Source organism: Orbicella faveolata, unplaced genomic scaffold, assembly GCF_042242905.1.
Source record: "Orbicella faveolata isolate gen_17 unplaced genomic scaffold, um_ofav_v1 contig_46, whole genome shotgun sequence".
Lineage (NCBI taxonomy): Eukaryota > Metazoa > Cnidaria > Anthozoa > Scleractinia > Merulinidae > Orbicella > Orbicella faveolata.
In genome coordinates, this window is record NW_028301576.1 from 29,653,783 (window position 1) to 29,677,274 (window position 23,492).

At 41.1% G+C, this 23,492-nt stretch overlaps 2 protein-coding genes and 5 pseudogenes across 2 annotated transcripts; 1 reads left to right on the plus strand and 6 right to left on the minus strand.

Annotated features, from left to right (window-relative positions):
- Positions 1-269: 269 nt before the first annotated feature.
- Positions 270-3,501, minus strand: LOC110046566 (uncharacterized; annotated as a pseudogene).
- LOC149099577 (uncharacterized) lies at positions 1,801-3,320 on the minus strand (annotated as a pseudogene).
- A 117-nt stretch (positions 3,502-3,618) lies between the features above and the next one.
- LOC149099578 (uncharacterized) lies at positions 3,619-7,115 on the minus strand (annotated as a pseudogene).
- A 1,524-nt stretch (positions 7,116-8,639) lies between these two features.
- Positions 8,640-10,072, minus strand: LOC149099579 (uncharacterized; annotated as a pseudogene).
- A 1,510-nt stretch (positions 10,073-11,582) lies between these two features.
- On the minus strand, positions 11,583-13,967 carry LOC149099580 (uncharacterized). Its single transcript, XM_089276874.1, has 2 exons — positions 13,812-13,967; positions 11,583-13,712 (listed from the first exon to the last, which is right to left on the minus strand). The coding sequence occupies exons 1-2, from the start codon at positions 13,965-13,967 to the stop codon at positions 11,583-11,585; spliced, it is 2,286 nt and encodes a 761-aa protein (XP_089133000.1).
- Positions 13,968-13,976: 9 nt separating this feature from the next.
- Positions 13,977-17,516, minus strand: LOC149099581 (uncharacterized). The gene is made up of 2 exons (XM_089276875.1): positions 16,857-17,516; positions 13,977-16,799 (listed from the first exon to the last, which is right to left on the minus strand). The coding sequence occupies exons 1-2, from the start codon at positions 17,514-17,516 to the stop codon at positions 13,977-13,979; spliced, it is 3,483 nt and encodes a 1,160-aa protein (XP_089133001.1).
- Positions 17,517-17,967: 451 nt separating this feature from the next.
- Positions 17,968-20,649, plus strand: LOC149099582 (uncharacterized; annotated as a pseudogene).
- The last annotated feature ends 2,843 nt before the right edge of the window (positions 20,650-23,492 follow it).

A 23,492-nucleotide genomic window follows, 5' to 3' on the forward strand; every position in this document is an offset into this window, starting at 1 on the left:
CTATGAAAGGGCACCAAAGCGTGACTAATTGCCCAAGAAATCAGTTACCAGCTCAGTGAACCAGACTGAATGCATCAGGATGGGGAGAACTTTTCTGAGCATTTTAACAATCATATTGAAATCACTTGTCAGTTTTGGTCTGAGCATTTTAATGTCTGAGTCATCGTGTGTAAAATATTGTGGAATAATTAGCAACAGCTTGGAATGAAAATTTGTTATTGGAGGAGTTTTTTGCTGCATCCAGAATTTACTTGTTTTGTAATACAGTTATAATATAACTCAAGATTAAAAAAGAATATAAATTAAAACAGCTGTCTACATTGTAAGCTGCTCGTCATTCAGCATCTTCCGTTTCAAATCCAGTGTATGCAGATGGCTCTGGAGAAGTTCCTCTAATGGCATGATAGCTACATGCAGGTAGGGGTATCCTTCTTCCACCCAAGTAACCATGAACAAGGCGAGTGAATTTGCAATAAGCAACACCACGCAGAAAATACAGTGCATGATGGGAAGGTTGGGTTTAGTACCATCAAATATAGAACGCTTTCCTGTGTTCTGATTGGCTGTATTTTTTTGGAATGGTATAGATAAAAGTGAAAGCTAAAAAAAGAACCTGTCTTCATCTCAGATTTTTTATTTTTCACACAAGTGTTATTGTGGAATAGAAGCTAGAAATGTTGGACACAGTAAAAATGCCAGCTGGGAACAAGGTTGACATTTATCTGTATTGAGTGTATCTTTTGTTCCAAGAACCCGTCATTATGGTGCAATGAATTGACATCTCGATTTCTGCAACAAACACTATTATGTGATAGGAAGACTTGACAATATTCAAAAATTTCAGTCTACCTGTTTTCGGATCCAGTCTGGTGGTACTTAGTTTTGTTTTTAGTTTTGTATTTATCGGCAGCCAACCACAAACTCCACCTTTGCAGGCAAACTTGGCTGAATCCAGGATGCAAAGTAACACAGTCTGGTTTTTTTCCTACCTCTTCAATAACCATTTTGTGGGACAGGCACTCTACGCACTCGTCAATCTCTGAACAACACTGAAGTTTGTTGGGGTTCTGCAGGTTTTGAGAGTTACATCTGCCACATTTGCACCTGTAGAATCATACATAAATAAGGAGAATGGCACACATAGGAACGACATAGTTCGAGTAACATGAAACATGGAACGGCATGACAATAGCAATTCAAGCACACGACAAATACTCACCACAAATTCACAAGTTGTACTCCTTCGTAATGGTCTTGAAGCTTCCTTTCAAAGTCAGCCTGGGTTTCTTGCTTTTTCTCATACTCAGAAACCCACTCTTCACTAACCATGGGTTCTCCTTGTATGGTTTGAACGTATCTGGGTCTAAGATGTCGTCTGCTGGCGACACCGCAGCTTCATTTGCCTTTGCTTCTTCGACCTCAACTTTTCAGAAAAATCGACTCGATAACCACAAGGTCTTCCAACACACTGATTTATTCTATCGATCACACATTACAATGATTGAAACTCTACACCTCATACGAGAATGCAGTCTTGAAATCACGTGATACAATTGTCACAAATTCTTACACTCCCCGCATCTGTTTACGCTGTGAACAGATGTACTCGTAAAAACATAACAAAACAAATATCATGCGACCTATATAGATTACTTCATGGTTGGTGAGTGCGTACGATTTTTATTTACGAGTTGTGAAGAATCGCAAACAAATGAGCGAGTCTTTGAGCGAGTGAGTTTGCGATTCTTCACAAAAAGTGAATAAAAATCCTACAAGCGAACCAACCATGAAGTTATTTGTTTATTTTATAAGTACTGAGATTTCTTTCAAACAATAATGAGGTTGCGTGCCTCCTTCAGCGACTAGAGCTACAGACGACGGGGGTAATTTAAACTGTGATTGTTTTGGTTTCTCTGTAGTGTTCACATTTGTTTTGACACCTTCGCTAAGCTCTCGAGCCTCGACTTCCTGTTGGATGACATCCAATAACTCTGAAATTTCCCATACCTCTCGAGCAGTGTTTCTCGCACCTTGAATTCACACTTCTTGTGGTAATTTGGAAATGATTACTGGAATCAATAAGCTTCCATACTGAGTAGAATTCACTCCCAGTGACACTAACCTTCATATGTTAATGCTAATCTTGTCGTATACGAACCGGAGTTGTGAAGCCTTATCCCCTGAACACGCAGGAATTTTAAGCAGCTCATCCGTGTGTGTTGAGATAATGTTTTGGGTCTTGCCAAAACGATTTTGCAACAATTCAATCACCGAGTTGTAGTTTGTATCCGTTAGAGTCAACCCTTGTATAGCGTGTGCAGCTTGACCCTCCAACAATGAGTGCAAGTGGTTGAATTTATCGATTTGGCTCAATTGTGGGTAAGTGTGGATTGCACTGTTAAAGCTATCCCAAAAGCTCTGCCATTGCGTAGTATCTCCTCTGAATTTCGGTAGAACGAGCTTAGGTAACTTAGCCTTAGGCTGAAAGGCTGTGGCATTTGTGTTTAAGTTAGTAGGCAATTGAAAAGCCGTACCTGAACTCCCCGGTTCTTGCATATTTCTAGCTGGATCGTACGACGGACCATGTGGCGATTGCATTCCAGGTGGCATTAAGGTTCCAGGCACTTGAAGATTTTGGTCATTTCCAGAATCCAACGTTTAAGGCACATTTTCGGGTTGAACTACAGGAATCGGGCCAATTGATTGCAGTGAAGCAGAGGTCGCATTTTCTTTGCCTTTCTTTCCAGTCAATGCCGAAATTCCTTGGTCGTTCTGTTTCGGGCTCGTAGCTTCATTGACCTTTCACAACATTTCCATCACTCGTGAATTGATTTCGTCTGAATCTTCTATTTCCTTTACGATTTCCTCCACATTACATGTTTCCATTACTTCTTCATCAAGAGACTTCACCAACTTTAACTTTTGGTCTAGGGAATCTGCGATAACCTTCAGTCGTTTTTTGTTGTTCGGTTCCGCCTCGAGCAGACCCTCCGCCTCGTACATAAGTTTTGTCATAACACTTAGATTTCCTCCATGTTTCACACAGACACGCGCTAGCCTTTCGATCTCTTTTTCACTCATATTCATTCGTGTCGCTATCACTGCCCCACTTTGGGTGCCATTTCAGAAAAATCGACTCGATAACCACAAGGTCTTCCAACACACTGATTTACTCTATCGATCACACATTACAATGATTGAAACTCTACACCTCATACGAGCATGCGGTCTCGAAATCACGTGATACAATTCTCACAAATTCTTACACAACTGCTTCAATCACGTACGAGCCAGGGAAGTAATTGAACTCCGAATCATCTGAGCAGTAGCTTTGCTCAGAATCCGAGTCACTTTTAGACATTTGGGCTAAAATATTAGGCCAAAACCCAAACAACTCGCTGTGACTCACTACTTCTTTGTTGTTTGTTGTTATCGAGATACCGGGTTGATGTCACAACTCTGACTAGTGCCAGTCCACTTTAGGCACGGTTTTGACTTTGAGAACTGCGACTTCTATCGCATTTTAAAAAATTGAGGATAACTTCAAATGTCATTTTTCTACGTGTTACAGCTTGTTTTTACTGTTTACTTTTGAGAGAAAAAGAAACTGGCTAAGCGTTATAGGCACTTTAATAAGGCAAAATATACTGGGTTGCCACTCGATTCCGTTTTTCTGGACCTTTTAACTGGAGGTTGGGTTGATGAACTAGCCTTCTTAGCAGTCTGGCTTCCAGCGCTTCCACATGTAGTCTTGAAAAAAAGTGACTTTTTGCCCTTTTTGGCAGCTGGTTCACGCCTAAAAAGCGCCCGTGAAAGAGTCTGCTCCTCCTCATCCCTAATGCTCTCGTCGTCACCGGACTCGGATAACTCTTGCAGTGATGGTCCAGGAATTGCCGAGTTGCCGTCTTCGAAACCACATTCAACAATGGTTTTTGGCGAAATTTTGGCTCTGCATTCCAGTATCTCGTTTAACTCTTAGTAATATGTCAAAGTTTTATGACCATTTCCGCTTTTGCTGTTGTGATCCTTCACACGTTTATATTCGTCTTCCAGATTCTTTATCTTAGCCTTGCATTGGGCTGCCGTGCAAATGGATGCGAGTCCCTGATCCCTCAACAGACTGTTCAGCTCTCTGGCAATGAATTCCCACACAGCTTACTTGTGCCTTTTGTTGATTGGATGATGATCCGTCCATATAGTGATCAGAATCATATTACTGCATCCGACCAGTTGGGGGAGCAACCTTTAGTACTGGTATCTTTGCTGGAATCTTCAACCCCCGGGCCTTCACCAACACCACTGGCACTGGCACTCTGGTATGGGCTCAGTTGTGATTCCGCTGGTGAATCTGGTCAGGTAAATCTTGCTTGTGGAAGCCACAGTTGATTTTGGAAGGCTGGGGAAATGTATGGACCACGTGTGGGAACAGGAGCCACAAACTGATCGATCGGGAGAAATAACAAAGCGAGATGTCCTAAAGCGAATGATTTATTAAATTAGCTGAATGCTTTGCATCTCGGATGTTTAAAAGAAAGAAACTCACCTTCCATGGTTTGATAGTGCGTCATTTGATGGGACGCTTCTTGGATCATATAAAGGAAAACTATTTGCTCTATGATTATCCATCTTGTTGTGAATGCCGCAGAAGTTTCACGGGAGGAATAAAAATAGCAAGCGTGTTGTATTTCTGATTTGACAGCGCTGTCAAATAAATAACTGCAAGTGACTCCTCGCTGGCCGAAATTAATTGCCAACTCACTTAAGCTACCTGGTTTGGTGGCTTAAATTTAATGAGAATTCCATTGAAGTTTGCCGACTCGCTTTACTTTAAGCAAGTTGGAAAAGCAACTGTTTTCACATGGCTTTCACTTGTCACTCGCTAAGCGACCTGAAAAAATGCTCGTAGAAACACAGCCAATAGCTGGTTGGGTTTCGATACATATGACTTCACCTACAGACTGATACAAAGAAGTATCAAGTTCTACAAGGCTTTCAATCATATGAAAGAGGATATGTAGATTCCAGATCCTGGCACAAGTTCTTGTTTTTCAGGGCCTGCAATGTAGTATTTTTTACTCTCATCTTGATTACCAGACAGCAAGCTCTTGACCTAAACATTAAATTAAAATCGAACAGAACTGCTTAATACTAGCCTTTGCGTATATAGCAGGTTTGATTGTACTACTAATACTACTAGACGATTGTAATACCAAATTGGTTATTAAATCGATTGTTGAACCTACCTAGTTGGAGTTAGTTTCCCCTGCCTTGTGAAAAGTCTACAAAAGAGTTGAATAGATTTAGGTACAGAATAAAACCCAAAAATTGCCAACCTTCTTGTGTAAGCCCGTACGAAAATCCTCGGCGAGACACAGGCCAGATTCAGGCCATAAAAAAAGATGCTAACCAGCGAGACTTGAACGTGACAAGTCATGGCGATAATTTAGCTGACACGAGCGAGACAAAACAAGCGAGAATTGAGCGAGACGTGTATCACCGTGACATTTGGATCGCCAGACTTAGCGATAATCAGGCCATTTTCAAGCCATAAAAAAATCACATCAATAAACGATAAAATAACTCCTGACAATAAATCCACGGGCAAACGATTAGAAAACAAAAGACAATATAATGAGATTAGAGCGAGACATGTATCGCCGTGACATTAGGATGGCCAAATAACATCAGCAAAATAATAAGAACAGCCACATGAATGCTAAATATTGAATAAAATATAAATATAGAATAAACATTGACATAACTCAATTTAAAATGCCACATTCCACACGATGCAAAAATGATCCAGTGTCACATACAGCCTTCGCAGTCACAAATATCATATTTATTCAATCTTAAAACATGTCAAACGAAAACCGTAGTGGTTTTCTTTATACAGGTACATGAATTTAAACGAAAGGAATACTTGTAAAGCATTGGCTACTTAATTAATATTGAAAGAACGCAAACCGGCGTAGTACAATATGGCATGTAATGGTTTGTGTGTGGGAAAACTAAATTTCATTAAATATGCATATAATTAAGTATTTTGTATTTACATACGGTTTCCGGGTGCCTTCTTGTCTTTGGTCTCTTTCGATATTCCATTCAGTGTTCTCTCCTTCGTCGACTGTTCGCATAAACTCTCCACTGAACATTTTCTCGGTTAATGAATTTAGAAATGAAATCCGGATAGCCAGACTTCGCGCGCAGTCCACCCTACTGTAAACACAGTTGAAGTATGTCACGTACGTAAGATAATTTGAGATTTGCATACCCCCTAAAAACTACAAAACTACCCTCCAAGAATACTTTTGAACTTTAACAACGGACAGAAGCAATTGCTTTTGAAGTGTCTCATGTTCAGAGACAAAGCATTAGAAAGAACCTAGCTACAAGAAACAGAACAGTTTATATATGTGTTATATCTCTCGAACATCAAGTCAAGCGTGTGACATTGTTCACTTTCTTGTAGAGCGTAGCAAAATAACATCGTAGCTCCAGTTTTGGTTGACCGGCTAAACAACCCAACACAGGAAGGTATCACAAAAGGTGCTAAATCAAGCTATGTACTCCGTCAGCGATTCGAGCCAAAATTTACGTGTTCTGCAACCTCGTAACACATGGTCAACTAACTAATCACTCGCAGACGCGTGCTATTTCTACAAATAATCCTTAAAAGATTCTTAACTGTACAACTTCTTACTTATTCAAAGTTGACGCGACACTTATTCAAAGAGTCATCGAAAAACTTGCACCTTTACTGAAGGTCCTGTATTGCGTTAACTTCAATATTTAGGTTTTCGAGTTTCCCTCTTGCCCTCTTCATCTTGCGTCTTGAGTAGCTGATCTGTTGAGTGAAGACTTCATTGACTTGTTTAGGCGCTGGGCTTTCTTTGCCATTGGCCATACAAAATGACAACAAGTACTCTGAAAAACAAATTGAAATCGAAGAGATATTAAAACGAGCTGTTGAAAACTTGAGAAGAGTCTCACTTGAAGACGCACGTACGTCTGTAGTAAAGTCACATGATTCTCTGCGTACTGAATGCAGGCGAATCTTCGTTGTTCTACCTAAACAAATTAATTCTTTATTGAGCTGTTTTCCTATAATGGACAAAAAAAACCCCAAGATATTACGAACTTTCTAGGTCTGTTTCCTTACCAGTAGTTGAGCGGGAGGATTCAGTGGTTCGATTGTATGAACTTTTCTTAGTTGAAGCTAAAACACTGCAAACCTCTCCTTCCAAAAAATACATTGGTCTACTTCTCACTTTCCAAGTTTAAGGCACGTCATCTGAAACAAAACAATCACAGATTAGAGGTCCTACCTTTTAAGACTTGGACTTTTGCATTATCCAGTGGTTTCTTGATGTCCCCTTCTTCCTGGAGCTTGATAGTAGAGGAAGAACCGATGCCTTGGCCACACGACTGGGCAAGTTCTTCACTTGAAAAAACTAACGGAATCAGTTTTTGTAGCAAGTGAAGGGGGCCTTTCAATCTGGCCTCGTTGACGAGGATTCTTAATTTGCTGCCCGGGACGAAGACATCATATCCCTTGAGCAAGCGCACTTCTCCCTAACGCAAATTAATAAGAAAAAAAATTTCAGAGAAAAGCATTTCATTTGGCACCCCCAGTAGATCTCCTTCATAAGTCACCCGAATCCCCTCATTCAATCTTTTGATGTTGTCATAAACTAGGGAGACAGAATCGTAATCAGTCCCATTACTTGCTTAACACTGGCAAAATGTACTTGGAGATAGCTTAGGGAAATCAATAAAATTCATAACTGAACAAGCTGAAACGTTCCTTATAATTGCTGTTTTTGTCACAGAATGCACCATCCAATTTCCGCCTAAAACGTGCAGAGAATAAAGGAAACATTGATATTATAACAACTGATGGATAGGTTATAGCTTTTATTCTCCTTTGACTTTTTTTAAATACTTTTAGTTGATATGCAACCACGTAACTGTAGTTTAAAGCTTCTGCGGGCAATCTGTAAACTCACATTCACCGTTGGCTATCAAATCAAGCGAAACTGTAACTGATGTCAACAGCGTGCTTTCAGACGGCACCTTACTCAGAAAAAATACACAGATTTGCTACCGGTTGTTAACAATGACAAACTCTTACCTCGGATGGATTAAAATTGGCCTTTATAACATAGGACTGAGTACAGGGAGTGACTTCTGGCAGGGCCTGAATGTCTTCCCCTTCAAAAAGCCCAACAAGCTTTTTAAAGTAGCCGAGGACTTCAGTAGATGGTACTAAAAGTTAACAGAAAGATGCCTCAATTACAATTGGAAGGTCTTTTATTCACGATTTTCGAAGCATTTGAGAGAAATGGCCTTAACTTTAAGGGTAAGTAGCTTCAGAAAGTCATTTGTCTTTCATACATACGTAATCGGATTATCTTATCGGATTATCGGATTAAATTTTTATACTTTGGTGCTATGCAGATTACGTGTGTGGGTTTCTTCTTTCTGGTGTGTGGGTTAGGGGTAAGAGGCTAAGGGCAGGCTTTACTGCTTAACCTACATATTTTTAGTAGAAAAACATACCAGCATATTGGAAAGCCTTCAGCTGAACCTTTAGCTCCTCATTCTCTTTTTCCATTTCTGTAATTTTCTTTTTCAAGGCAGCTAATTCGATATGTGGATCAACTTCGCAATTTTCACTTTCTACGTCGATTCCAGTGATATCTTCAGTAATACCGGAGTCATCAAGAGAAGGCCCATCTTCAGGATCGTCGTGGAAGTCTTCTTCATACTCTGCCAGAGTTATCATGGCTGACTTAAAAGCCGATCTCGTGGTTCCCAAATCATTAGCCTCGTCTAGATTCACCACACTCACTGGATTCCCATACACTTGTTGCCTCTGTTGTTGCTCTTCCATGAGTTGATCAAGACTTGTTAGTGGTAACAGATTTGTTAGTTGATTGTTTACCTCTGGTGGGGTACGGTGCTGTAGAACAATTCATTCTTGAGTACAATTCGGCTGCGGCTCAGGTTGGCGTTGCCGAGGCTGCTGTTGATATACTTGCTTGGGTTGCAGTTGTGGCAGTTGTTTTTGTTTCCGTCGCTGCTGATTCTGCTGTTCTGGCAGTTTTTGTTGCTGCCTCTGAAGACATTGCTGTTGCGGCATGCGCTGGTGGCGGTGTTGCTGTTCCAGTGTGTGTTGTTGCTGACTATGCAGTTGCTGCGTTTGTTGCTGCTGCATTTGCTGCTGCTGAAGCTGTTGGGGTTGCTGTTGTCGCTGCTGCTGAAGTTGTTGCTGTTGCTGCTGTTGCCGCGACTGCATTTGTTGTTGTCGCTGTTGCTGAAGTTGTGGCTGTTGTTGTCGCTGCTGCTGAAGTTGTTGCTGTTGCTGCTGCTGCGTTTGCTGTTGTTGACACTGCTGCTGAAGTTGTTGCTGTTGCTGTTGCTGCGTTTGCTGTTGTTGTCGCTGCTGCTCGAACTGTTGCTGTTGCTGCGGGTGATCGTTCCGTGGAGCACTTATTACGGGGAAAACAACGTTGTATTGTGTAACTGTAATGATTTCCTGCGAAGCCAACATAGAAGATGCAGCAATGCTCTTCTTTTGCTGTGTCTTGTCTTTATTACTTCTTCTCAGTGAGTCGTTTGCATTGCTTTCTTTCGCCTTGGAAACGAACCTCTTTTTCCTGGGAGGAGAGCTTGATTCGTTGTCAAAGTCATCATCACTAGGCGTCTTCTCTTTGCGCCACTGTTGAATCAAGTCTGCGGTGGTATAGTCACGGCCTTGACTTATGGCTGATCTGATGAACAGGTGCAAGTGTGCTGCATAGCTGTCCAGAAGATGTTTCTCAGCTATAGCCAAAGATATACAAGTGTGGTCTACTAAATATACTTCATGCAAAACTTTTTTTCACAGTTAACACAATGCAGAACATAGAAACAAATCTATTTCCCTCCATGGCACTACATTCATGACAGCCAAGTTTGCGCGCCGGTAATGAAAAAGAAAGAAAAAAATCAGACCTGCTCACAATCTCATGAAAAAGGTTCCTAGTAATAAGTGATTATTTGATCTAGTGCGGACCTAGTACCAGTTTCTAAATATCTGAAAGGCATTCCTTTTAATAATCAACAAAAAAATCAACAATTTCACCGAAAAAGTATTTAGATCCTAGTTCCTCTCAGCCAAATTCAAATGGTCACATGCCTTTTCTTTTCAGCCAAACACAATAAACATGCAAACTTGAAGAAACTGAACATTCCAATACAAAAATTGTTTTTTTTAAAAAAAACCACGCGACGGAGTGACATTTTCAAGACGTTTTAATTCGTGTTTAGATTGTTTGTTTAACACTGAACACGAACTTTGACTTGACAATGGCATCTTAAAGATGTCGACACGGGGTTTCCCGCGCTTATTTGTGAATGGAAATCCAAGTACAACGACATATATTTGTGGCACTAAATTGCATAAAAGCAAGAAATGGGGCAAAGATACTTTGGCCTTTGTAAGAATTAACACGAATGTCTGAAAAGAAGTATTAATAGAGTGCAGGCGTATGCAACTATTCTGGAGCTGTGCAGGTATCAGCCGAAATGCGCGCCATCAGCAACGGTTTATAATATTAATTTGGGAAAAATTAAGAGTCAGACAAAAGCAGCAATAGTTAAGCGGCTTCAAATATACTTGCGATTTGCATTTCTACTTAATATTTTTACTTACATTTTGGGCACACATGGAGGATAGTCCCAATAAACACTTGCTGCTTTCCCTGAACACGCCATTTCACTCCTACTTTCTCCTGCTCCTTGAACTCACCCTGTAGTATGCACTTAGACTTCGGTACAACACTGACTGTCTTGTTGCAAGCAAAATATGTACAGGCATAAAAAATCTCGGCCATTACCTCAGACAGTGTAAAAGCTCCAAAAATAGGAAAAGGGAGGCTAAACAACCCAAACAGTCACAATTTGTGCCAAAACTCCTACTCTAACAGTTCGCAAAACCGAATGAAATGAGCTTTCAAAACGGCAGCCAATCAGGGCCTCTCATTACTTCAGAAGTTGATAGGCACGCCAAATCACAGCTATTATGGACTATACCATTGGCTGAAGAAACATATTGATATGTGGTGGTGACATGCCTCAAAGAAGCCAAAAGCTTGACCCTGGGTCATCACTTCGAACTACAAATATCTCATCAAGTGTATGATACTGTTACACCGAAATCATTGCTCCGTAGTTGTTCTCAGTCAGTACAGTAAGTCGAGATTGGTCTGTGTGAGCAACGCTTTGTAGCACCGAACAGAACATGTCAAACGTTACTAGAAACGAAAAATGTTCAAAGCGCCAAAGGACGACTGTTGCCGCTACTTCTTTAGTCCCCAATGAACTCGCATAACGACAACAAATTTGATTTTAACACTTTTTTAATAACCAAAGACACGTCCAAGTTTTACAAAATCAGTTCCACGTGAGTCCGTGCGGGTGGTTACAAAGTTTTGCAAGCTACTTCATGTCATTGACACGAAACGTCACGATCAAAATAAAACAAAAATAAAATACTGTTCTTCGGCGGTAACATCCTCCCCCCGTGTTCGCCCGATTTAGTTGGTCGAACACTCTTCAAGGACGGCAAGTTTTGTCACAGGGCGTCTCATTACTCCAAACTTCATTTTCACGTCTGCTGATCTTACAATACTGTCAAGTCCAGGAAAGACTTTTACGATCCTGCCAAGGGGCCAGAAACCTCCTGAAACTGCCCAATCAACCACTAACACCAAATCTCCGACCTTGACATTTACAGTAGGTTGAGTCCATTTCTTTCGAGTAATCAAACCAGGTAGGTACTCTCTTAACCAATGACTCCAAATATGATTTGACACCACTTGTGCTTGTCGCCAACGTTTGCGACTTGACAACTCCTTGTCGTCAACGATACCGGGCGGTAAGTTGAGAGATCCTCTTCCAATGAGGAAATGATTCGGTGTCAGAGCTTCAAGGTCATCCACATCCGAGCTGACTTCAGTAAGCGGATGACTGTTCACAACCCATTCCACTTCAGCAAAGGCGGTAAGCAACACCTCATCAGTAAGAACTTGTTTCTGTAGAACAACATTAAGGGCTTTCTTGCATGATCGTACGAGGTGCTCCCATACACCTCCCATATGAGGTGCGGCAGGCAGGTTAAATACCCACTGAATTCCCTCTTGGCTCAACTCACTGCCGATCTTATGCTGATTCCAGCCATCGATGCATTCACGTAACTCACGGTCTGCTCCTACAAAGTTTGTTCCATTGTCGGAGTAAATCACAGTTGGTTTACCTCTTCGAGCCATAAACCGCCTAAGGGACATGATGAAGGAATCGGTTGACAAGTCAAATGCAACCTCCAAATAAACTGCTCTAGTCACCAAGCAAGTAAAGAGACAACCATATCTCTTCTCCTGTTTTCTAAGATGCTTCACTTTAAGAGGACCAAAGAAATCCATGCCAACTTTCGAGAATGGTGGTGCAACACTTAAGCGATCATATGGTAGACTTGCCATCAAGGGTGCTTCTGGTTTCGCTTTTCGCCTTCTGCAGTAAGAACACTGATGAAGGATCTTTCGCACTGTAGCACGACAGCGTAAGATCCAATACTGTTGTCTCAACTCATTTCGTACTTGGTCCATTCCTTCATGTTTCAATTTCTCGTGACAGTTCATGATGATGAGACAGGTCAACTCATGATCTGGTGCTAGTACCACAGGGTGACGACTGTAAAATGGAATATCGGCTCTCTCAATTCGACCACCTGCACGAATGATTCCATGCCCATCAAGGAATGGTGAGAGAGATACCAATTTGCTCTTGCTTGAAACATGCTGTTTCGACTTGAGAACTGCAACTTCTTGAGGAAAGGATTCTGCTTGGGCAACGCAGATCCAAAACTTTCGAGCTTGCTCCATCTCTTCAACCAACAAAGAACCAATGTGACGTTCAGATTTGGGGTGCTTACAGTTATATATAAACCGTTTCAGGTAAGCAGTTACTCTGAGAAGCTTTGTTAGAGATGAGTATTTCGCTGGAGATAAGAAATCGTTCTTTGAACCTTTCACCACACCAGTCCAAGTAATGGCCATTTCTTGGGCTTGTGGGTCATCATCGGACGGCTTGGGAATTTCAAGCTTTGCATTTCCCTTTGGCCATCTCTCTTCAGGTAAGTGTAAGAAGGCAGGGCCATTTACCCAACGACTCCCAGAAGTAATAGAGCTCACTGGAAGTCCCCTGCTGCCATCATCTGCAGGATTTATCTGTCCAGGACAGTGGTTCCATTGGTTGGGTTCGGTGCTGTCCAGGATCTCTCCAATTCTATTAGCAATAAAGGCGGGGTGGCGCTTAGACACTCCATGAATCCACTGAAACACAGTACTGCTGTCTGTCCAATAATAGGTGGAATCAATGATGTAATCATGTTCCTTAATCACTACAGCAGCCAATCTTGCACCCAAAACAGCAGCCTGCAGTTCAAGCCTTGGGATGCTCAAGGGTTTCTTCGGGGCTACCCGAGTCTTCGCTGTAACAAATGCACATCGCACTGCTCCACTGACATAGCAGAATCTGAAATGAGCCACTGCGCAAAATGCTTGTTCACTGGCATCTCCAAAGATGTGAAGGTCAATAACAGACGGGTTGTCTGGTATGTGACGATAGAAACGGGGAATGTTAAACTGTGCAATTCCATCCAGCTCTTCCTGCCATTTGGACCACTGCTTTAGAAACTCTGGTGGCAGTGCATCATCCCATCCAATACCTAACTACCACACATGCTGGAGGAAGATTTTTGCTCTGACCAGAAATGGAGCTAGAAATCCAATCGGATCAAAGAGGGATGCTATCAAGCTCAGAATCTTCCGACGCGTGTCCGCAATGTCTGTCTTCACCACTTCATAGACAAAACAATCTGAGCTGGTATCCCAAACGACACCAAGAGCACGTTCCATAGGCATTACGATGCTTTACTCCACAACCTTGATAGAGGGCGCTCTTTCCGATTCTGGTATTCGCTCGATCACTTCTGTCTCATTAGAGATCCACTTGGTCAAGTGAAAAGCTGCTTTGTTTAGCATTTCAACAAGTTCTTGTTGCAGTTCCAGAGCTTGATCACTTGATTTAACAGACTTGAAAAGGTCATCCATGTAAAAGTTTCGCTTTACGGCAAAGGCAGCATTCGGAAACTGCTTCTCATTATCTTCTGCACTTCTCAACAGAGCATAGTTAGTACAGGTTGGCGCACATTTGGCTCCAAATATGTGACGCACATACTGGTAGACTTCTGTCAATGATTCAGGAGATTGACGCCACAGAAATCGAAGGGAAGCTTGATCTTCTTCTGGGACAGCAACTTGGTTAAACATCGCTTCAATGTCTCCTGAAAGCGCAACCTTTTCTTCTCGAAACCTCATGAAAATTCCAACAAGGTTGTTCAGCAAATCTGGGCCACTAAGAAGTTGGCTGTTTAATGATGAGCCTTGAAACTTTGCAGTGGCATCACATACTCGACGAACCTTCTCAGGTTTCTTGGGGTTCAGAACAGGGTGGTGAGGAAGGTACCATTTGTGCATGGCTGGTGCAGTTGCTTCCTCCTTAGTAAGCTTTTTGATGTATCCCTTTTCCATATCCATGTCAATAGTTTTCCTGTATCTTTCTGCCAACTCGGGATTACGATTAAGCTTCTTCTCCAGAAAATTCAGACGTTGAGCAGCTGCAGCAAAATTGTCAGGAAGTTTGACTTTGTCATCACGCCAAATCAAAGGAACCTCATAACGACCATCCACCTTACGTGTACTTTCATTCAAGAATTTCATGACTCTTTCATCTTCAACTGAGCGCTGGGTATCATTGTCATAACGACAACCAAAGTTCTCTGTTCGCCACAAAGTTTTTACGGTGTCATTGAGTTCCTCATCCAGAGTCGCCACATGAACTTTACAAACAGATTCACATTCTTGAATATGGCCAGGTAAGCAACCAGTAACAGTCCATCCAATCCTAGTGCGAACACCAACAGGGGAACCCTTTGGACCATGTCGAGTTTCCAGGGGAACAATAAGTTCCGGGACATCACTACCAAGGAGCAAAGTGACTTGAGTCCCAGCGACTTCAGTCAGCTCCAAGTCTGATAGGTGTGGCCATCTCTCTTGTAGCTCATCAAGTTTCACTTTCTTCTCTGGCACATTCAGGTGATCAACTACAAGAACTCCATTCACATCAAATTGGGTACCAAAGTCATTCAATCGGCTGACTTGTACATTAACACGCTTTGTCATAAGCTCAGATGTTTTCTGAATTCCATTTAAGACCACACTTTCCAAAGGACCATCCAAACCAAGTCTTCCAGCAACATCTACTAACAGCAAGCTGCGAGTGCTTCCTGTGTCCAGCATAGCATATGTGTTGAAATATCCCTTTGGACCATAGAGGGTTACTGGTACTACTTGTAACAGAACAGAGGTGTGACTGCTTCTGTGAGATGTGTTAGAATGTTCAGTAGACGAACCAACTTCGGCTTGTGCTACTGGGTTAATAGCAGACACTGCATCACTGCTTTCCACCGAAACATTTCTCAAGTTGTGCAACAGAGCATTGTGTGATCGCGTACACCCATTTACACCACACTGTTTTTGATTTGAACAATTGCTAAGCCAATGTCGAGGACTGAGGCAACAAAAGCACAACTTATGTTTCTGTACTTCATTTAGGCGTTCTTCCACACTTAGAGCCTTAAACTTGGGACAAGAAGATAACTTGTGTTCCTGCCCATCACCCATAATGCAAGAGGACTTTGTTGGCCTGGGGCGAGATGAAATGTTACTTGAGAAAGTGTTCTGTTTTTCAGTCATTCCATTTGATCCACCAGACCGAGGTTTCTTATGAGGTTGGAATGGAAACTTACTTGACATTTTTGGGTAACAACAATCATCATAAATATCTGCCTGACCTTTTAACCACACACTGAAGTCATCAAGACTAGGTCGTTCCAGTTTGGTAGCTTTGGTGTTGTCCTTCCATTTGATTTTGAGCTCCTGGGACAGTTTGTCAATGGCAAGGGAAACATTAGCTTCTGCTTTCAGATCACTTTCATATCCAAACTTCTTAAATGTCCACACAGTAGTTGACACAACATCTGACAGATTTCTCACTTCTTGAGGTTTGTCATTTTGTAATCGAGCTGTTTTTTTCAGTTTGTCAAGTGTGACTTTCACAACAAGGGAAGGTTTGCCAAATCTGGATTCCAGTTCTTTCAGTGCTTCATAGTAGGAATCTCCACTGTATCCATATCCTTCAATTGCAGACTTAGCTTTACCAATAACAGAGTTCTGAAGATGTTGCATTTTGCCATTAAGGGACAGATTAGCATCATGAACAATTGATTTAAACATTGAGGACCAATCAGACCAGTGTAAAGGGTCACCATCAAACTTACTTAGGCGTAACTTTGGAAGAGAGTCACGAGTAGAATGACCACAAATGGTTGTTTTTCGGTTGTCCGTACTAGTTAAAGCTGGATGCTGTACTCCACTTTGTAAATCTCCAATCCACGAGTGATACAAAGGCAATGTTTCATTAGGTTTTTTCGTGCCCTGAGGTGCAATAAATGAAACAGCTGACTTTGGCTGTTGTAACAAAGGTGAAGGTGTAACAACTTTTGTAGGGTTGTCAGGTGGCAATGCAGTTCCATGATTTGCTCCAGTTCCTTGCAACAAACCAGGGAGTAGTGGAGGAATTATTGTTAACGGTTCATCAAGATTAGATGATGGAACAAATTTCAATGAATCATCCTCAAAATCAAGCAATCAATTAGACAAAGCTTCCGGATCATTAACTTCATTTTGTACCTTTTGTAACACTGCTGCTTCTGCTGCGAGGCGTGCAGCCTCGTCCTTGGCTTCCTGAGTCTTTCTTCTTTCTTCAGCCATGAATTTTAGCCTTTGAGCTTCATCTTGGACAAGTTCAAGTTTCCTTTTAACCTCCAGTTGTTTTTCGAACTCCTCTCTTCTTCGCTGTTCCTCCAAGGCAAGTTGTTTTGCTTTAATTTCTGCTGAAGTAATTTTGGCACGAGTTTCGGCCGCTTGGGAGACATTTCTTGTCGAAGAAGTTTTCCATGATTTCACCGAGCTTAATCCGCTAGAACTTTCCTCTGCCCGCTCGTCAAGATGTGCATTGGCCTGAAGTTTAGCGTCTTCGACTCTATCGAGTTGTTCTTCATACCAATCTATTGCGGCTTCGTGCTCGTTCTCTGGGATCACTGAGACGAGTTCATCATTGAGGCCTTTCGCTTCGTTAAGATATTCCTGCAAGTTGTTGACATATCCACGTATAATCGCTTTTTGACCATACTGTTCGATGGTGGACTCTAATTTCTTCAACGTGTTCGTGATCCTTCTTTTGACGGCTGCCCATTTGTTTTTTAAAGTAACAATGTTAGTACTCACAGTACGAGCTGAATCCAAATGGCCAAGATGGCGACCGCCATCAGTCGCTTCGGTCGATTCCATACCAAATTCCAAAATCTTCGCCACACCAAATTCCAAATTCTTCGATTCGCTCGTTCTAATCCGGCTCGAAGGACCAGAAAATGTTGCCGCTACTTCTTTAGTCCCCAATGAACTCGCATAACAACAACAAATTTGATTTTAACACTTTTTTAATAACCAAAGACACGTCCAAGTTTTACAAAATCAGTTCCACGTGAGTCCGTCCGGGTGGTTACAAAGTTTTGCAAGCTACTTCATGTCATTGACACGAAACGTCACGATCAAAATAAAATACTGTTCTTCGGCGGTAACAACGACTGAGGATGAATCTTTATTCACAGATGTTACCATTCCCCTTTCCTTACCAAGTTTGCCACGCACGATCCAGCCCTGTGAATTGGCCTCCGAGGAATTAGGCGTGCAACAAGAGGCCGCTTTCAGCACAGGATACACTGCTCAGTCCACCATTCCGTTAAGAGGATCTGAGACCATCGGACACCACGGAGACAACTCAAAGTTCCAATCAGAAGATTTCCGTCACGAACCTTCCCAACCGCATTACCCAATCGATTTTATTGACAACGATGAACTGGAGCTGGATTCTATGTGGAATGACGTGTGTGAAACACTTATCGCAGAAAGTAGTGAGCGTGAATTATGGGATTGGGGATCAAATGAGGAGGAAGACAGCCAGTTTGAAGAAGTTGTTGAACACATGACACTGTCACAAGCAATCGATACCTTATCACATGAAGCGACGAGCTTGGATTCGGGGAAAGATTCACCAGCACCGAATATCAAACCGTCTAGTGAACAGGAAAAGTTGTACCCCGGGACTGGGGTGACCATAGGTGCAGTTATGGTCCTTCTCACCCTATATGCTATCAAATATGACCTAACAGGGGAGGCAATTACTCACCTATTACAGTTTATTTCACTTTTACTTCCATCAGGAAACATTTTGCCAGATACACTTCGAAAGTTTAAAACGTTTTTCAACAAACTGGATGGCCCAGTAATTTTGCACCACTATTGTGCTTACTGTTTATCGTATGTTGATAAGAAAGCAGCTACCTGTCCAAATACTGCATGCATGAAAGGACTTTCATCTCAACATGCCAAAGCTTACTTTATTGAAATAGCAGTGGTTCATCAACTTTCAGAATTTTTTTCTCGAAATGGTTTCTACAGTGACATTCAATATCGTTTTCACCGAATGAAGAAGCATCCCGAAAACGTGGAGGAAATTTATGATGGCGCACTTTACAAGCAATTGTCCGGAAAGGGGGGATTCCTATCGTGCCCTGATAATGTTTCATTTCTCATGAATACTGATGGTGTTCCCGTATTCAAGTCCTCTAAAGTTTCCATATGGCCATTGTATCTTGTTATCAATGAGCTCAATTACAGCAAACACATGGCATATGAGAACATGATTTTTGCGGGTCTCTGGTTTGGAGAAAAAAAGCCAGCTATGTGGACTTTCCTCAAACCACACTCGCACTCTTTTGCAGCACTTGAAAAGGGTGTTTACGTTAACTCACCGGAGAGAGGAAACTTCCTTTGCAGAGGAATTTTGCTTGCCTGCACTTGTGATCTTCCAGCTCATTGCTTGCTGTGCAATGGTATGCAAATAACGGTGAAAATGGCTGCTGGAAATGCTTGCAACCAGGCCAAACTGTGAAGATAGGTGTTCGTGGTCACTCCAGAACATTTCCCTATCAAGAAGATAATCCTAAAGGGCCAATTAGAACTTCAGAAAACGTAAAAGACAATGGATTTGAAGCCGCCAGGCGCCAACAACAGGATTTAAATCGGTATGTTCTGAACGGAGTAAAAGGGCCATCGTGGCTTTCTTTACTACAGCACTTTGACTTAGTGCGAGGCATGGGCATTGACTACATGCATGGAGTTCTTCTTGGCGTCCAGAAATTACTTCTGACTTTGTGGTTTAGTCCTGCCTTTTCAAAGGAACACTTTAGTATATTCTCCAAAGTGGAGAACGTCGATGAGAGGCTAAATCAGATTTCACCAACCTTTGAAGTAAAGCGACTTCCACGGTCTGTTTCCGAACACTTAAAGTATTGGAAAGCTGGCGAGTTACGTTCATTTCTTCTGTTTTACGGGCTCCCTACGTTATACGGCCTTTTACCTGACACTTATTTCTCCCACTACACATTGTTCATCAACGCCATTTTTATTCTCTTACAAGAATCAATTTCTGAAGCAGATTTGCAAGAAGCTGACAGACTCCTTGATGGCTTTTGCAAGTCCTTTTCAAACTTATATCAACCACGTTTCTACACCTTAAACGTTCACCAGTTACTGCATTTAGTAGACGATGTGAGAGACCTTGGACCACTTTACACACACAGCTGTTTTGCATTTGAAGACAAAAATGGATTTCTCTTAAAGCTTATCCACGGAACGCAGTTCATTGACAGCCAAATAATCTCTGCCGTATCTATAACCCAGAAACTACCCGAACTTCGTGAGAAGTGTATCTCTAAAGGATCTGAAATTGATCTACTTTATGAAGACTTGAACCGCGCTAGAAAATCCAAATTTAGGACTGAAATCCTTTCAAATATGTATGTCTTAAGTGCAACATATCAGGTGTGTTTAGGAATTGCGGAAATGAATGCCCTGGAGAAATATCTTGGGTTTTCCTGCCCCATAGAACAATTTTGGGCATTCAATAGACTAGAAATAACGACTTCGTCGTCCATAATTTGCGGCCTGGCGTATAAGCGTCTGCGCAAAAGAAATTGCGCGGTTGTTAAGTATCGCGCGAACGACACATGGGTGTTTGCAATGAAGTTCTTCATCAAATATGAGCCGAGTTCTGTAAAAGAGCCCACTTTTCTTGCCATAGCTCACCCAATTTCGTGCAACAACTACAATCCAAAGGTACATATCACTCGAGTCACACATTTTTCTCTCGAGGAGATAGTTGTGCTTAATGTCCAAGACATTTACACAAACTGTTTATGCATTTCATTGAACGTAGCAGCGGAAGGAAGACAAGAGGACTCCATGGCCTACGTGTGCGAATTTCCTAATAAGAAGGAGCGTGATTAAAAACTAAAATGGAAAAGTATTTGTCGAAAGCACTTTCAGGAAAGGTTAGCCAGGCGTGAATTCGTCTTGATCTAAAAGCCCAAGTTGTTTTCTTTGTAGCGGCCGTGATGACAGTAATACATCAACAACCAATCAGATCGCCTACTTAATGGGGCCTCATCGCATATATATTACTTCTCAATGCCTTCTTATGCTGTTTGTTGTTTCCCAACCGTCGCAGTACTGTGCGCTGGTTTTAATGTCTCTGGCAATCGCAGGTATTTGCAACACGTTCTTTCTTGTTTGTAAAATTGCACAGCGTATTCCGCCTTTGTGTTATTACATCTGCACAGTAAATGAACGAGTCGTAAAATAAAATTTCTCAAATTCTTTCACGTCCGTGCTACGTTTACGTTTAATTTAGGTTCAACATTGAAATGTTTTATTTCACCGTTGCTTTTTCGAATATCATCGCAGCACTTGATATAACTGCGGTGTGCTGGCATTGTAAATACAGAAACAGAAATAAACTATGCTTATTGTATGTCTGTATGTGATAAAGAGATCATGTTTATCTTTTCCACGAACGTCCTCCAGTCGCACAAATATATGCGTAATGTAATATTGAAATCTAACGTAACAAAAAAACAAAAAAAATGGATTCAATTAGGTTAATATAATGACGAAAATAATTTTATTTGGGCTCTGCGAGATTCTCCTCCAAAATGATTATTCTATTTCACGTAAGTTAATTTTACGATTCAGTTATCTTCACGAACAGCAGCTCTGCAAACAGAACTGATTTTATTGTCGTGTTTGGGACACGCTCAGAGCTAGCCATATTATCGCCGATATGCAAGCATGACAAAAGTCATGGTCTCGAAACACAGGGACTGACGTAAATAATTTTAAACCATCAGGTCGATGTATCGTTCCATTCCCAGTCATAATACTGCCAGACGAATGTCACGTTAATCATCGTAAACAAAGTGAAATCAGACTCGCTCGATCACGCTAAATTCTGGCCATATTATTGCTCAGAACATAGCGAGTCAAATGTCTCGGTCGACTACTGTAGCGGGACAAATCTGGTGTCTCGCTTTGTCTCGCTCAACTCACGCCGCAAAAATGACATTATGGCCAGATTCAAGCCCGATTCTCGCCATGTCAGGCTATAAATTTTCGTACGGGAGTTGACTACATAACTAAAGTGCCACTCAGTACTACTCCAGTTTGTTTCCAGAAATTTTATATTTTGTACATAAATATCTATAGGAAGCAACAGATAAAAGCTCACAGGCTTTCACCTACAACAAAAACTAATTTTAAAAAATCTTTCAGACATTGCATGTTGTAACTTGTTAACTTATCTCTAAGTGGTGGTATAATTAGATCTCACATTTTTTTTATTGAAGCATTATTTTAAACCCTTCCCTTCCTTTTTTTCATCAGCTGAGAAGAATGGCTGAGACTTCAAAGTGAAAAGGTAAGCAGCCTAGTAAATTATCCATCACTTTGCAAATTCATGAAGCATTTTCTTAAATAAGATACATATAAAAAATAAGTAATAATAATAAAAAAAACAGCTCCATGCTGCATAATGCTACTTTCACTCTCATTACATTATATTAATACCCTCTCCTCCACTTTTAATACATATGTTTCTCACCATATTATTTCTCTATTGCAGCAACTGAGGTTGGTTACATTCTCTCATTATTATCTATTAAAAAAGCAAGGTCTGGAAAATTGTACTACAATTTCGACCTTCAAACATCACCAAGTAAATTCATAAGGGTGGTTGGATTTGACAAGAATTCACATGCTCAAACATTGCATTTCCAGGCTACAAAAAGTCCAGCTAAAATTGTCAACACTAATGAAAAAGATGATGCAATCTTTGTCAACCAAACAAGCTCAATTGTCCAAGCTAGCAGCAGTGATTTTAACTTTCTGTGCATAGCTCCATCGGCAAAGCAAGGGGAACCAAATGAAACGATCTCCAGTGCAACAAATATAAAACTAAATGAAATTCAAACTCTGACAAGAAATCAAAAGGTTAATGTACAAGGCCACCTAACACTTGGTCAAAATCCAAAAAAAGAAGTCATTAAACGAAATGGTGAAAAAGGATATGTAAAAGAAGACTGTGTGATTGAAGATCACACTGGTTCTGCCACTATAGATATCTTGGATAACTTGCTAACCCAACTACAGAGTGGAAACACTTACAGCTTCCAAAATCTTAGCATAAAGAATTATTCAGGATTGACATTACTGGGTACTACACCAACAACAACATTCCAAAAAGTAGACCTCCAACTAGCTGAAGTAAAAGGCCCAGAAATTCTCTCAAATGAGAAGGAAATTGTTATCCAAGACTTCAAATTTGTTGATAAAGTAAATGTCTTCATGACATGCCAGATAAAGTCTTACAAGAAAAAGATGCCGCATGCTGTAGGCTCAACTATTCTCAAATGCCCTTTATGTGGAACTAGTCACAAAGTTAAAGCGGTAGAAAGAGGAATGCCTGCATGCCTTTGCGCCAAAATAGATGGAAAGGATTGCTGGTTTACTGCTCTGACAGATGTAATGGAAAGCTTATTGTCCAGAATAAGCCTTAACACAGATTCCAACACAGATCAAATAGCCGAAAAGTTACTTCAAATCGAATATTAAAATGAAAATTAATACACAGTCCAATCACATAATCAAACTTCTAGAGAATACTACATGTAAATAGTCAGAGAAAACTTTTTCACTTTTCCTATACCATCACCCTTCAGTGGCAGTCAGTGCATATCTTAACAGCTTACAAAATTAATTATAATAACATTTTTATGATAGGTCTCAAAATTATAGACTGCAGTAATCGAAATTAGAAATATCAAGTAAAAAATGTATAAACAAAATAGCTCAAGCTTACATTTACTTTGT